This window comes from Cervus canadensis, chromosome 29, assembly GCF_019320065.1.
Source record: "Cervus canadensis isolate Bull #8, Minnesota chromosome 29, ASM1932006v1, whole genome shotgun sequence".
In the NCBI taxonomy this organism is placed as follows: Eukaryota; Metazoa; Chordata; class Mammalia; order Artiodactyla; family Cervidae; genus Cervus; species Cervus canadensis.
In genome coordinates, this window is record NC_057414.1 from 37,828,123 (window position 1) to 37,843,106 (window position 14,984).

At 63.5% G+C, this 14,984-nt stretch overlaps 1 protein-coding gene across 5 annotated transcripts in view; it reads left to right on the forward strand.

Moving 5' to 3' along the window:
- The window catches only part of MYRF (myelin regulatory factor), a 34,131-nt gene that overhangs the window by 11,048 nt on the left and 8,099 nt on the right, over window positions 1-14,984 (forward strand). For 4 of the 5 annotated variants that reach the window (XM_043452292.1, XM_043452291.1, XM_043452294.1 and 1 more), the window contains exons 2-15: window positions 1,974-2,061; window positions 2,249-2,512; window positions 4,910-4,971; window positions 5,900-6,179; window positions 7,224-7,474; window positions 7,558-7,681; window positions 9,589-9,784; window positions 11,360-11,436; window positions 11,621-11,731; window positions 12,326-12,416; window positions 12,774-12,974; window positions 13,232-13,343; window positions 13,841-13,950; window positions 14,810-14,970. In XM_043452292.1, the coding sequence (XP_043308227.1) occupies window positions 1,974-2,061; window positions 2,249-2,512; window positions 4,910-4,971; window positions 5,900-6,179; window positions 7,224-7,474; window positions 7,558-7,681; window positions 9,589-9,784; window positions 11,360-11,436; window positions 11,621-11,731; window positions 12,326-12,416; window positions 12,774-12,974; window positions 13,232-13,343; window positions 13,841-13,950; window positions 14,810-14,970 (2,128 nt within the window). Of the gene's footprint in view, window positions 1-1,973; window positions 2,062-2,248; window positions 2,513-4,909; window positions 4,972-5,071; window positions 5,236-5,899; window positions 6,180-7,223; window positions 7,475-7,557; window positions 7,682-9,588; window positions 9,785-11,359; window positions 11,437-11,620; window positions 11,732-12,325; window positions 12,417-12,773; window positions 12,975-13,231; window positions 13,344-13,840; window positions 13,951-14,809; window positions 14,971-14,984 lie in introns of those variants that run through there. The other variant, XM_043452296.1, reaches the window with a different exon arrangement.

A 14,984-nucleotide genomic window follows, 5' to 3' on the forward strand; every position in this document is an offset into this window, starting at 1 on the left:
TGTGCCCGATCCTCCCTCCCTGGGGACCATCCCCCCATCCAGGAGGGTCGCCCAGGATGGCCGGGAGCCTCTGAGACCACCAACCAAACCTTCCCTCTTGGAGTCAGGCCCGTGCCCCTGGTCTCTCCTCGCCCTGTTGCCTTGGGCAAGAGACTTGGCTTCTCTGGACAAAGGGAATGAGGCTAATAACTGACACCAGGTCTTCAGGGGCGATTGGGAGGTAAACCCATCAAACACTTAGAAGGGCGCTGGGGCCTGGTGGGCACTCAGCGGGAGCCCGTGTCAATATCATCATCATCATGTCATCATCACCATTACAGGTTGGGAGGATGAAGTGTCTCACTGCACGGGAAAGGCCTGTAGGATGCCTTGCATAGAATAAACTCCTATGGTTATTAACGTACTCGGCTCTAAAAGTGCCCGGCACACAGCAGGTGCTCAATAAATGGGACCTTCAGTTAACTGGGAAGGACGGGGTGGGGGCCAGAGTGTGATCGGAGTCCTAGAATCTCGGCCTGCAGCCTGGTGACTCCCAGCTTGAGAAGCTCCCCTTGGCCCAGGAGGCCACTGGCGATGCTTGGTGGGTGTCCCTTGTTCCCGGCCGGGTGAGCCCAGGCAGGAGGGCCTGTCCCAGGCAGCGCGTGACTCCTAGGAGGGCTTAGCCATTCATTAATCACCTAAGCGGGGCTCAGCATTCTTGAAATGCCGGCCGGGGCCAGGGAGAGGCCTGGGCCGGGGGTTCCTGGGGACCCCAGGGCTCTGGGCGATGGGGAGTGAGGACAGCCACTGTTTGCTGAGCATCCACTGTGTGCTGGGCCCCTTATATACCTTAATTTGTTTCATCCTCAGAACAACCCTTTAAAGTGTTAACTGTTTGTGTCCCCATTTTACTGAGGAGCTTGAGGCTCTGAGAGGGTGAGTGACCTGCCCAAGGTCACACCGCAGGGAGTAGGTGATCTAGGATTTATTACTGGACCTGAGGTCTGTTCCCAGGGTTCACCAGGGGAGGGGGCATGAGGTGCAGACCCCAGACTCAAGGCCTAGGGGCCTGTGGGAGGGGTGCCTCCTGCCTCAGTGGGGCCAGCCAGCCCAGGCCAACAGGGTGGGTGGGGCCAGCCTCCATTATCGGGGTTGACGCATCTCCCACGTCAGCCCCCTTATCACCCCGCCCTCCAACTCTCCCTGCAAGGTGACCCCGGGAGGGGAAAGGCCAATGCCTCCCCCTTTCCTCCACTGCTGATGCCCGAGAGCACGGGGGCGCCTTTTCTGAGAGTCCCTCCCCTTGGTGGGGCCAGGTCAGGCCAGGGGGAGGGCCCGGGGCCCCCACTGTTCCTCGTTGAACCTCCCTGAGGCTGTTTCCTCCTCTGGGCTCAGCACCCTCGCCCTCATTATGAGGGTGGTGGGCACACACACTGAGGGTGGTCTGGACGCTCCTGACTCTGACCCCGACTTCCTCTCCACCTGCAGCTGGGCCTGGGGTGCAGGAGTCTCCCCCAACCCCATGCGCCGCCCCCGCCACCCCCCCCCAGGATGTGTGGTCCAGCCCGGCTAGGCCTGATGCTCCCGGCTGCCTGCAGCTGGGCTGTCTGGAACCTCCGCCTGGAGGACAGGGCAGGACAGAGTCAGCGAGTCTGGGCCCAAGTCCGTGAGGGTGGCGGCACCTCATCTGCTGCTCACGGCACCCCATAAGACGGGGACACGTTCACCCCATTTTACAGACAGACGAAGGGACTTGCTTGTGTCACGCGTCTGGGAGAGGGGATGGAGGGGCAGGAGGCGGTGGGTCTGTCCAGATGCGGACTGTGGGCCCCTCCCCTCCTGGGGGCAGTCCAGGGGACCTTGTGGGCTGGGGGCAGCAGCGTCCCTGCCTGCCGGAGGGGCAGCAGGTGGTGACAGTGAAGGGCTCTCCCTCCACGTGGACACAGGTGGGGGGGGTGCCGGATGCCCTGGCTCACGTCCACTCCTCCCCGCAGGCCACGACATCAACGGCGCCCTGGAGCCCTCCAACATAGACACCAGCATCCTGGAGGAGTACATCAGCAAGGAGGATGCCTCTGACCTGTGAGTGGCCCCGCCCCCAGCCCCTCGGGCCTCACCTGGGAGGCCTGACAAAGCCCCGCCTCCAAAAGCCGCTCCTCCCCCTCCCCCAGCCTCCGAGCCCTCTGCGGGGTCCAAGCTGCCCCGTGGGTGGGGCCCCGGGAGGGGCTGGGGGCCCCCGCTGGCGCTGAGCTTCCTCCCTTCTCCGCAGCTGCTTCCCTGACATCTCTGCTCCAGCCAGTGCGGCCTCCTACCCCCACGGGCAGCCAGCGATCCCCGGCTCCAGCGGGGTCCACCACCTGAGCCCCCCGGGGGGCGGACCCTCCCCGGGGCGCCATGGGGCCCTCCCACCCCCGAGCTACAGCGCCCCGCTCAACTGCAACAACAACAACGGCATGGGTGTTGCTCCCAAGCCTTTCCTGGGGGGTTCTGGGCCCCCCATCAAGGCAGAGCCCAAGGCTCCCTATGCCCCCGGGTGAGTGAGGGCAGGGAGTGCTGCGGGTGGGGTAAGACGCAGGGGTCCAGGGCCAGGCAAGGTGTGGACGCATTGACGGTGGGCCTGGGGCCGAGGCTGGGCAGTGGGGAGCGGGCTGCCCTGCGGGTAGTAAGGTGGGGGTGGGGGGGAGGCTCCAGGGGTAGGCGGAGGAGGCGCTCACAGCTTTGTGCTGAGACAGTGGGCAGCTGAGGGTTCGGAGCAGGGGAGTGATGAGGGCTGCTGTAAGTGCTAGAAAAGGCTCCATCCCGAGCTGTGTGGAGAGTGGGGGGAGGGGCTGAGACCGGCGGCTGGACTGTTTGCATTCAAGGGCACTTCCACATGCGTGCAGGCACCCCGAGCGCCCAAACCCCTCACTGCGCTGTTTTCTGCGGCCCCAGGGAGCTGGCTGATGGTGCAGGTGTGGGACCTGAAGTCAGTGCAGCTGTGGGGACACGCCAGCGCCCACCCCAGGTCCTCCCCGGCTCCTCTCCAAGGAGCCCACGTCCCCACCTGACCCAGGGGCTCAGCCTGGGCCCGGCTGTGACCTGAGGCTCCAGGCGGCCACCGGCCCAGCCCATGTAGACGCAGGGAGTGTGGGTCTGCCAAGCTCTGCAGAGGCGCTCAGAGAAAGTTTTGGGTCCCCCCCCAGGCTGAGGCAGGGGGCAGGGGACCCCGTCTCTGAGTGGAAGGATAGTGGGGTGCTGGGAGCACTACACCCATCAGGCAGCCAGGCTCCGTCTCCAGCTCTGCCATTCCCAGCCTTCTGGGATTGCAGGCAGATTCTTTACCAGCGGAGACACCAGGGAAGCCCATCCTTCCGGGTACGACCCACACCTCCGTTAGGGTCTCAGCACCCCTAGCTGCAAAGGGAGCCCCAAATGCTTCCGCCCTGTCACGTGACTGTGGGAATCGGGGGAGGAAGCCCAGAGGAAGAGCTGGGGGCCAGTGGCCATGTCCTGGCTTATGAGGGGAGGCCAGGCAGGGGTGAGCCATTGCGGCAGAAGGCAGCTGGCTGCTTTAGGCCGAGACGCTGTCCCTAAGCCGCCACCCCTGAAGGGCAGGGAGGGAAGAGAACTAACACCACCTAACAAGCATCTGCTGGCTGCCCGCTGCCGTACCCCAGGCCTCTGTGTGAGCTCATCAACTGCCCCAGTAGTCAGCCCCTGGGGGACCCCAAAAGCAGCCAGCCTGTGCGTAGAGCCCCGTCTCCCTCACAGCAGGATTCGGATGGCCCACTGAAGCCATTTACCAGGGAGAGAACGCGTGTCCAGAGCCACGCAGACACTCCGGGGGCCCTGGGCGGCTCCCCGCGCCGCACCCCTGCCAGGCCCCGTTCTAGGCGGAAAACAAGTCAGGCCCGTCTCTCCTGCAGTCTGGTTGAGGAGGGAGTTAGTAATCAGTAAATCAGCAACTCGAGCGCTGTGAGGAGTTATGAGGAAGAAGGCAAGGTCCTGTAGACTTGGCACGTGTGTTTGCAGGGACTGGAGGGACGGAAGGGCCTTTACACAAGGCCACTGTCAGGGCAGTGCAGGCAGCAGGCGGGGGACGGACACGGAGCTGGAGAGGCCCCGGTCAGCCCGCCGGGCCGCGAGGGCCACAGCAAGGACCGGTTCCCCATCACTTCTTCCTGTCGTCCTCATCCGGGGGGCCTGGGGGAGCCGGTGGGGGGGTGGCTTGTCCAGACGAGCTTGGGGACCCTCAGTCAGCCCAGGGCCGTGTCTGCAGTGACTGGGCTGCCGCAGACGCTGCCTGGGCCTGACAGTGGCCAGTCTTTCCAGATTTGGGGGTCACGATGGCCAGAGAGCCAGCCCCCTGCAAGTGGCCACCGCCCTCCCGTCTGGGCGAGCGCAGGGTTCATGCAGGACGTGCTGACCTCTCAGAGTCGAGTTTGTTCTTTCTCGCCCGAACTACTGATGATAACACAAAACCTCTGAGCGCAGGCCTGGCAAGCTGGCTCCCTGCCCAGCCCACACCTGCCCGTGGCAGGGCAGCCCCTCCGGTGACCCACTGACGTTTCCCAGGCCCAGCCCCTTAGGGCCCCCTAGAGTTTCCAGGAAGTGGGGCTTCAGTGGGTGCAGGAAGGAAAGAGCGGGCCTGGCCCTTGGGTCTGGGGAGGGAATTCTTGAACCCCTGAGCCAGCATCAGGGACACAGGTGACAGGCCCCCCAGTGCCCCATAGGTCTGAGGGGATGCAGGGTGGGAGCCCAAGGCCCCCCTGACCCGCAACTCAGCCCCAGGCCCTGCCGGGCACCCCGAGGGGGCTGGTAAAGAGAAATGTCTGTAATGGGGGAGGGGGGAGACCTCGAGGCCTCCAGCCCCTGGGCCTCTGGGACCCTGCCCCGCAGAAGAGCTGCCTGTCCTGTGGCCCAGCCAACAGCCCTTCCCTCTTCTCTACAGCACCCTGCCAGACTCCCCCCCAGACTCGGGCTCCGAGGCCTACTCCCCCCAGCAGGTGAATGGTGAGTCCGGCGGGCACCGCCCTCCCCCTCTGGGGTTTGGGCAAGTTGGTTGGGGCGGCCTTATCGGGAGGGAGGGAGCAAGCTGGGGGTGGGGGGGCCAGCGGCCGCCCAACAGGCCCAGATTATCGCTGGTCAAATACTCCCCGGCGCTAGCTATTGTTTCCCCGTGGGCGGGTGGGGAGCCGGCCGGCCTCTGAGCAAGTGTCCCTGCCGGTGATGCCACCCGCCTGCCCGCCTGCGCCATCATGGACGCACCCTTCGGCGGTGAGTGGACGGCTGGGGGAGGCAGCCTGGGTGTAGGCCTCGTCGCTGGCTGGGCCCACTGCGCCTTGGGGGGTGCTCAGGGGTGCCGCGGCCCCCAGGTGGCCAAGAGCAGAAGGATGGCAGGCAGCCGTCTCCCCACGGCCCAGAGAGGGGTCAAGAGTTCTGTTTATCTTACCAGAAACATCTCTGGAATGCCTCCTGGGGAACAAAGGGAGCTGGGGCCTCCCCCCCTCAGGCTGGGGCCTGGCCCCTGGGAGCCTGGTAGAGGGGCTGCCGGAGGGAGGAGGGCCCCCCCCCCACCATAGGACTGTGCTGGGGGTCCCGGGAGACTCCTTCCTGAAGTCCAGAGGAGGAGCAGGCCTGCGAGGGGCTTAGGGGAGAGCCCTGGGATATGGGTCCTCCCCAGGGAGCTGGGCCAGGCCCGGCCCGGGGAAGGAGCCGGCTCAGATGGGGTGAAAGGCTATCGACCCCCTGGACAGGGTCTGGCCTCCCCGCCCAGGCCTGCAGTGGGATTGGGCTGCCCAGCCTCCTCCCACGTGGGATGGGTGGGAGGGCAGCCCCCAGGCTGGGCTCAGGAGGGGGTGGGTATGAGGAGACCCTGCCCCAGGGAGAGCTGGTACCTGGAAACCTAATGTCCACTCCACCGCCCCCGGCTCTCCCACAGACCCCCATCTCCTGCGCACCATTACCCCCGAGACCCTCTGCCACGTGGGCGTGCCCTCCCGCCTGGAGCACCCGCCCCCACCTCCAGCCCACCTGCCAGGCCCCCCGCCACCCCCGCCGCCCCCACCGCACTACCCCGTCCTGCAGCGGGACCTGTACATGAAGGCCGAGCCTCCGATGCCCCCCTACGCCGCCATGGGGCAGGGGCTGGTGCCCACCGACCTCCACCACGGCCAGCAGTCCCAGATGCTCCACCAGCTGCTCCAGCAACACGGAGCTGAGTAAGAGCCGGGCAGCCTCCTGGGGGGTGGGGAGATGGGCTGATGGGGCCCGGAGGGGAGGCCTCAGGGCAGCAGCTGCAGGACAGAGACAGAGGTAGGAGCAGAGATGAACCCAGAAAGGGCAGAGGCTCTGAACCCCCAGAGACGGGGGTCAGTGAATGTATGTGTATATGCCCAGCAAAGCCTAGGGGATTTATAGTCAAGGCCACATGCTCACCACTAACTTATTTGATGAGCATGGCCATCCCTGTTGCCCAGATAGGAAAACTGAGGCTTGGTGGGGGCGGGGAGGGGATGCTTGCCCAGGTCACGGAGGTAGGAAGGGGCAGAGCCACAACCTGAACCTGGGCCGGTGCTCTTACCCATATAGCAGTGACTTTCTAACCACCACAGAGTCCTCAGGTTTCTGAGGAGATTCTAGGTGTAGACCCAGAACTACTTCCGCTCTGACTCCAGCTGCAGAATTATCTTTTTATCAGTTTTGGACATTTGAGATTTCGTGAAAGATTTCATTCAAGGAAAGATTCCACTGGCAAAGTTTTTGGTAAACCAGAAGGGGAAGGGGTGCTGCATAGCCCCCCAAATCATCAGCCCCTTTCCCAGGAAACTCTCCCAGTCTTGGTGGTCCAGACCCTCTGGCTTGTTTCTGGAGGCTGCTCTCCAAAGAGCCCTCACTATAACGGGTGATGCTGAGAATGACCCCATAGGGAAGGGACAGACTCATTTGTTCCACCAATGATTCTGAGCACTTGGTGCACCAGGCCAGTTGCTGGGTGTGATGGGACACACGGACGAGTCAGGTGTGGTCCTGCCCTCTTGGATCCCACAGCGTGGGGGGCAAGGAGGAGGGACAGACACATGATGATATGCATAGAGTGATGGGAGAGCACAGAGGAGGTAAAGACACGGGCTTCCTGCAGGAGGTGTCCACTGGGCTGGGCGTGTCGTGCTGGAACAGGGCAGAGAGGGGAGCAGGGATACTGCTCAGTGGGAAGGGTCCTGGGGAGAGGCTGGTCCCCCATGACGCACACCTGTATCCCCCAGGCTCCCCCCACACCCCTCCAAGAAGAGGAAGCACTCGGAATCACCTCCCAACACCCTCAACGCCCAGATGCTGAACGGAATGATCAAACAGGAGCCCGGGACTGTGACAGCCCTGCCCCCGCACCCAGCGCGAGCCCCTTCCCCACCCTGGCCTCCCCAGGGCCCGCTCTCACCCGGGCCTGGCTCCCTGCCCCTCAGCATTGCCCGGGTCCAGACGCCCCCTTGGCACCCACCAGGTGCCCCCTCACCAGGTACATGGCTTGGCCTGCTCAGGCTTTTGAGTTGGGGGGGTGGGGCCCGGGGTTCAGGGCCCATGGCTGTTCCCTTTCTCCAGGTCTCCTGCAGGACAGTGACAGCCTCAGCGGCTCCTACCTGGACCCCAACTACCAGTCCATCAAGTGGCAACCACATCAGCAGAACAAGTGGGCAACACTGTACGACGCGAACTACAAGGAGCTGTGAGTGATTCGTGCCCGTCCCCTCAGTAAAGAATCTGCCTGCCAGTGCAGGAGACCCGGGTTCCATCCCTGGGTCGGGACGATCCCCTGGAGAAGGAAATGACAACCCACTCTGGTATCCTTGCCTAGAAAATCCCATGGACAGAGGAGCCTGGCGGGCTACCATCCATGGGGTCGCAAAAGAGTCAGACACAACTTAGCAACTAAACCACCACCACCCCTCCTGGTCATGCCATCTGGGCACCCCCAGCCCTGGCTTCAGGATCCTAGAGCAGAGCCGGAAGCACCCTAGGAACAAGATAGTCCCCTTTCACAGAAGAGCAGACGGGCTCGGGGCAGAGCTAGGACTGCCACTCAGGGCTCCTGATTCCTGAGCCGGCCTTAAGAAGGTGGTGTCGACCAGGGAGGGGCCAGTGGGGGCGAGTCTGTCAGCAGTGGGTGGAGAGGGGTGTTTTCTGGCTCCTCCTCCCCCTCCCCTCCCCCTCCGCATTCCAGGAAGGTAGCCGGAAGCTGAGTGTCAGGGAGGCCCTTCCAGCAAGCCCCCTCCCTGCAGGGGAGGGACCAGTGGGTGGGGGAGGACTGGTCAGAGGCTGCCCCAGCATTCCTAGCTCTGCTGCAGCACCCACCCATGCGGATTCAGCTTCCTGGGACCCGGCCAGGAGCACTCTGGGACCACTCCCCTCACTCCCACGGGAGGCCAGCGAGGGGTGAGAGCATGGCTCACCATCAGCGCACTTTGGACCTTGCCAGGCCTGGGCAGGGTATCCGAGACTTGCCTTCTCACAGCTAGTCCAGCCTCCTGGAGTTGGGGGTCCCAGGCTCTGTGGGGTTGTTAGCGCGAAGCCCTCAGGGCTGCGACAGGGAGCTGTCCAACTGATGTAGTGGCTAAAGGATCCTTTGAGGCCCTATCCAGGTGGCGGGGAGAGGTCTTTGGATGTCCAGCCCTAGGGCCTGGTCAGGACCCCCCCCCATTCCTACGGCCATACTTCTCAGGTCAGCCCTGCCACCCCAAGTCCCAAGGCCAGGAAGCTGGCACCTGAGGTCCCCCCATCAGTGCGGTCCAGGAACTTTCTGGGTGTTTCCTGGGTGGTCAGGCAGATAAGCGGAGCCCAGGGAGGGAGAAGCAGTGAGCCCTGCGTCTTCCCGTAGATGTTAGCCGGGCCCAAAGGCCTCTCCAAGTTTGGCAACATTCTCCCTGCCCAGCTTCCTCCAGGCAGGCCTGGGCATCGGGGGCACTGCTTGTGCCTGGGGACCTGGGGGAAGGCGGGCCAACAGTCTCCCTGTTTCCTACCCCCTGGAGATCCCCCGAAGAGCCCAGACCTAGAACACCTTCCCAGCAACAGATGGGTAAACTGAGGCTGAGTCCAGGCTGCCCAGAGAGCCCCCTCCCCACCCGGTAGGAGCCAGGATGAGGATGTCTGGGGGCTTGAGCAAGCTGGTGGGCAGGGGCTGGGCCCGTGCAGAGCTGGCGCCTGGTTCCACCGTTTCCATGGCAACCAGCTGTCAGGCACAGTGAGGCTCCACAGACGCATCCCCTCTCACCCTGTCTCCCTGGAGGGAGGGGGCTTCGGGCAGCGTTCTGGGAAGAAGCCAAGTGTGGTGGGCTGTCAGGCCCCCTCATCAGGAGCTCACTCCCATCCTAGGGTCTTGCCCAGCCTCCCCCATCACCGGGGCACAGTGGTCCCAGGCATGTAAGGGAAGGGTATTGGCCGAGGCATTGTTAGACCAGAGCTCAGATCCTCCTGGGGGGCTCAGTTTCCATTTCTGAGAAGTGGGAGCAATCCCGAGAGAGGTTTGAGGATGGGGGCACCAGGTAGGAAATTGGCTTGGGGACCCAGGCCACGGATGGGACAGGCAAAGCAGGCCCGGCTGGGGGGCCTCGGTCGAGTGTCCTCACCTGCCCCCAGGCCCATGCTCACCTACCGCGTGGACGCCGACAAGGGCTTCAACTTCTCGGTGGGCGACGACGCCTTCGTGTGCCAGAAGAAGAACCACTTCCAGGTGACGGTGTACATCGGCATGCTGGGCGAGCCCAAGTACGTCAAGACGCCTGAAGGCCTCAAGCCCCTGGACTGCTTCTACCTGAAGCTGCACGGAGTAAAGGCAGGTCTGGGGCTCGGCAAGGAGGGTGGGCAGGAGGCTGGGGGAGCCAAAAGAGCCTGAGGCCAGGTGAGTGTGTCCTGAGGAGGCTCCTGGGTGCTGAGTCCAGCCCCCTCTTCCCACCTGAACTCCGGTGCCTGCCCCTTAAGGGTCATGTCCCCCAGCCCTCTTCTCGGTTCCGCTTCCCGTTTCCTTCTCTACCCTGTGACCCCAAGTCTGTGCCCCCAGCCAGGACCCCGCTCCTGACCCTGCCATCAGCTGCCTCAGTATAGCATCCCCAAAATGAACGCCCTGCAAACTTGCCCTTCCAGGCTCTTCTCTCCAGGAATTGGGCTCTGGGGCCCTGGTTACCCAAGCATGAATCTGGGACCTGCTTGCCCATCTCTCACCATGCACTAGTCCCCGCTCTGTCTCCTGGAACGTTCCACACCCTGGTCCCCTCCTCTCCTCCCCGCACCTCTGCCCAGACCAGGCCGGCCCCCTCCTTATCTGACCACCCACAGCTGGACTCCTGTTCCACCTGAGACGCAGGCGGGCCTGACATTCCCCATTCAAGGCCCCCAGGACCCCGTCTCCCCCATCCACCCCAGCAAGGCCCTGACTGCTAGGCTGAGCCATCAGAGGCTTTCGGGACCCCCATCCTCACCTCGGCCCTGGTTTGCTGTGCCCAGTCACAGCCCCCACCTCCCCCCAGGCAGCTCCTTCTCTGGGACACCCTCTGAACCCCGCTGCCTGCCTCCTCCCCTGGCTGACCACTCCTTGACCTTCGCCGTTTACTCTGCTGCCTCCTTGGGGACACCTGCCCTGAGGCCCATCTTGACGTGAGGCCCCTCCCTGTCCAGCACCTCCACGGTGGTGGTGGTTGATTTTGAGCCCATGAGCTCCCTGATGGCCTGGCCACGTGTGTCTCCGTCCGTGTCATGAGTGGGGCCTGGCCTTGCTGTGGCTCAGCTGGTGCTGTGGAGGGCTTGAGAGGCCTGGGAGTGGGATGGGGTCTGGGGAGTGTGGTTTTGGGTGTGACTGGGTGTTTGTGGATGGGCTTCCTGGTTGGCTCAGCAATGAAGGATCTGACTGCAGGGCAGGAGCCGCAGGAAACACGGGTTCGATCCCTGGGTCAGGAAGATCCCCTGGAGAAGGGAATGGCTACCCATTCCAGTATTCTTGCCTGGAGAATCCCATGGACAGAGTAGCCTGCTGGGCTACAGTCCTTGGGGTCGCAAAGAGTCAGACAGGGCCGAAGTGACTTAGCATGCACGCATGTGTGTTTGCGGAGGCTGATTTAGGATGTGTACTTGGAGATGGGTGGAGTGCGTGGATGTGAATTGGTGGCCAGCAAAGTTGCCTGTGTGCGTGCTCACGTGTGTGCACATAGGTGGGGAGAGTGGTGTGGGTGTGGGCCCATGGGGGCCACCGCGGTGTAGGAGAAGGCACAGGAGTCTATGGGCCGAGGGGAGGGTGGGCCTCAGTTCCCTCAGGAGCTCCCGCTGGGCTGGGCCTGGGCAGAGAGGCTGAGGAGGGCAGGACCAGGTGGGGAGACCCTGGGCCCTGAGGTGCCCTTGGCCTCTGCTCCTCCCCCAGCTGGAGGCCCTGAACCAGTCCATCAACATCGAGCAGTCGCAGTCGGACCGAAGCAAGCGGCCCTTCAACCCCGTCACGTGAGTGTCTGAGCTGTGTTGGGGGGGAGGTCCCCAGGACGGCTCCCCTGGCAGGAGCCAAGGAGGGTGGAAGGCACCCACAACCTGCCCCTCCCACACATTCCTGACCCCGGGGCTCCACCGCGGCCTGGCTCTCCGCAGCCCCCCTTCCCTGGCCCCTGAGTACCCTGCCCCTCCTCTGCAGGGTCAATCTGCCCCCCGAACAGGTCACGAAGGTGACTGTGGGGAGGCTGCACTTCAGCGAGACCACCGCCAACAACATGCGCAAGAAGGGCAAACCCAACCCCGACCAGAGGTGAGCGGGCTGCGCCCCTGCCCGGGAGCCCCTGAAGACCAGGGGCTGGAGGGTGTCTCCCCCCACCCCCAGCTTGCCAGGCACGGAGTCCCAGAGATTGACCCACTTCCCAGATGAGGGACCTGGGTTTCAGAGCCCTCCACCTCTTACGGATGGGAGAGCGGAAGCTGGCTTCCTAGCTGTTTCCGCCCCCTAGTGGAGACTCCGGTTCCTTCTCTGTAGTGCGGGCTTAGTCGCTTCAGTCGTGTCTGACTGTGCGACCCCAGGGACTGTAGCCCCGCCCAGGCTCCTCTACCCATGGAGATTCTCCAGGCAAGCATACTGGAGTGGGTTGCCATGCCCTCCTCCAGGGGGGTCTTCCCGACCCAGAGATCAAACCCACTTCTCTTCTGTCTCCGGCATTGGCAGGCGGGCTCTTTACCGCTAACTCCACCTGGGAAGCCCCTCCTCTGTAAGGTGGAGTGTTCATGCTCTCCTCCCAGGCGTCTGGGGGAGATGACCAAGTGCACTGTACATCTGACCCAGGAAGGCTGGTGGAGGTGGAAGGGGAATGGGGTGGGACCCTGGGCGCCTCTGAGACCCTCTTGTGTCCAGGTACTTCATGCTGGTGGTGGCCCTCCAGGCCCACGCACAAAATCAGAACTACACGCTGGCCGCCCAGATCTCAGAGCGCATCATCGTCCGGGTGAGGGCCACCTCCCCACAGGGGGCTGAGAGTCCTCCCCAGACCTGGGAGAAACAGCGCCCAGGAGAAATACAGGGTCCTCAGGGGTCAGGAGCTGGAGTGCTGATTCTGTGTGGCCCTGGGCAAGGCTCCCACCCTCTCAGGGCCAGTGTCTCCTTCACAATAAAGTGTGGAGGTGGCCAGGACCCGGTTGGTGGCTTTTCTGAAAGTTGCAGACAGTTTAAGGACAGTTTAAGCTGAGCATGGGGGTGAGGAGCTTCTGCTGGAGCTGGAGGGGTGGCTGCGGGGTTTCCCCCTTTCCCAGGGCGCTGCACGTCCCCCAACCCCCAGGACTGATCCAGCCCCAACTCCTGCCAGGCCTCCAATCCAGGCCAGTTTGAGAGTGACAGCGAGGTGCTGTGGCAGCGGGCGCAGGTGCCGGACACGGTCTTCCACCATGGCCGTGTGGGCATTAACACGGACCGGCCGGATGAGGCGCTGGTGGTGCATGGCAACGTCAAGGTCATGGGCTCGCTCATGCACCCCTCTGACCTGCGGGCCAAGGAGCACGTGCAGGAGGTGGGGGCAGGGCCGGGGGCGGGGACTCCCTGAGCGGGGAGAAGCCGGTGGCAGGGGCGGGCTGGGGGCGGGGCTGTCTTGTGGGCGGGGCCCGAGGGCGGGGCTCCAGGGGAAGGCCATGGAGGAGGCTGGCCCTGGGTCTCTGGATCCTGCCACGCTGGTGGTAGCAGGGTCTGCCCACCACCCCCCCCCCCCACTCCTGCCACCGGACGGGCCCAGGAGGGGAGGGGTTCAGTTGGGCCCTGGCTCCCGCGCAGGTGGACACCACGGAGCAGCTGAAGAGGATTTCGCGCATGCGGCTGGTGCACTACAGGTACAAGCCGGAGTTTGCCGCCACTGCCGGCATCGAGGCCGCGGCGCCAGAAACCGGTAAAGATCTAGGGGCTGGGATCTGGCATCTGGCAACCCCGCCCCTGTCCCCTGTCCTCTGGAAACCCTGCTTCCAAGAACCCCTTCCCTCGACTCGTGGAACCCCGCCCCTGGGAATCCTGGCCCTCTGGGAGACCTGCCCCTGCACCTCACCCGGAGCCCCTGCACTTTGACACTGGAAGTCTGGCACTTCTGGCCCCGGTATCCCCGCTGCTCTGCTCCCTGGATGAATATTGCTTTTATTCTCCTGGATCTCTGTCTCCTTTCCCTTGTGGTCCGTCCTTCCGGGAGTCTGCCCCTAGCCCCGCCTACCCCGCGGAACCCCACACCTTGATCCCTGGAACTGCCACCCTGTCCCTGGGAAACTGCTCCAGGGCCTCCTGGGTCTCAGATTTCTGGCTCCCAGAATTTCACCCTCACCAGTCCCAGCCCCTGCCTACGTTATGGTGCTATGGGCAGTCCTCCCTCCAACACACTCTTGGCTTGTCCCTCCCCAGGTGTCATCGCTCAGGAGGTGAAGGAGATCCTGCCCGAGGCCGTGAAGGACACGGGAGATGTGGTCTTTGCCAATGGGAAAACCATAGAGAACTTCCTGGTGGTGAACAAGGTCTCTGGGTGGGGGAACTGGAAGGAGCCCAAGAGGCAGAAGGGTGGACCAGCTGGAGGGCATTCAGCACCACCCCCCACCCCCATAGAGACAGGGCACTGAAGTGCAGAGAGTCTGAGCATTCCCCCACCCCAGTCTTCTCTCATGCTGATTCTAGAGCCCCTTCCCCGCCCCACAGGGAGAGGTGGAGGTGGGAGATGAGGACTTGGCCAGTCTGTGGCTGTGTGATCAAGGGCAAGAGGAACCTCCTGAGAGTCATCTTCCTCTCCTGCAAAAGGCGGGAAACAGTTCCTCTTTACAGTCCCTCAGTTACAGCTGAGAACTTCTCATGCTATTTTGTTATTCACTTGCTCAGTCATGTCCGACTCTTTGTGGCCCATGGACTGCAGCACGCCAGGCTTCCCTGTCCTTCACCATCTCCCAGAATTTGCTCAAATTCATGTCCATTGAGTTGGTGATGCCATCCAGCCATCTCATCCTCTGTCATGGGGTTATGGCAAAGTTTAAACACGTGGTTTGTTGAGGATGATGTTTGTAACTTTCATGGCATGAGGCTGGGTGCCAGTGAGCATGTCTTAGGTCTTGGCCTCTGCTGAAGTCTCAGACACCATGTCCATCAGAGGGGAAGACGGAGGCGGGAGGCTCTGAGGACCATGGGTTCTGATCACAGGTGGGGATAGGTGCAGAGGTGGGATGGTGTTCAGAGGCAGGAACAGGGAGCCGGGGAGCTGAGGCTGGATGAGAGGTGAGGCTGGCCGGGGTGGGGCTTCGAGGGCTCCCTCCTGCTCCCCCATGGGCCCGGGGCCCGGGGCGCCTAGGGGCTGACCGTGCCCTTGACACTGGCCATCGCCTGCGGCAGGAGCGCATCTTCATGGAGAACGTGGGTGCCGTGAAGGAGCTGTGCAAACTGACAGACAACCTGGAGACGCGCATCGACGAGCTGGAGCGCTGGAGCCACAAGCTGGCCAAGCTGCGGCGTCTCGACAGCCTCAAGTCCACTGGCAGCTCGGGCGCCTTCAGGTGGGGGCGTGGGC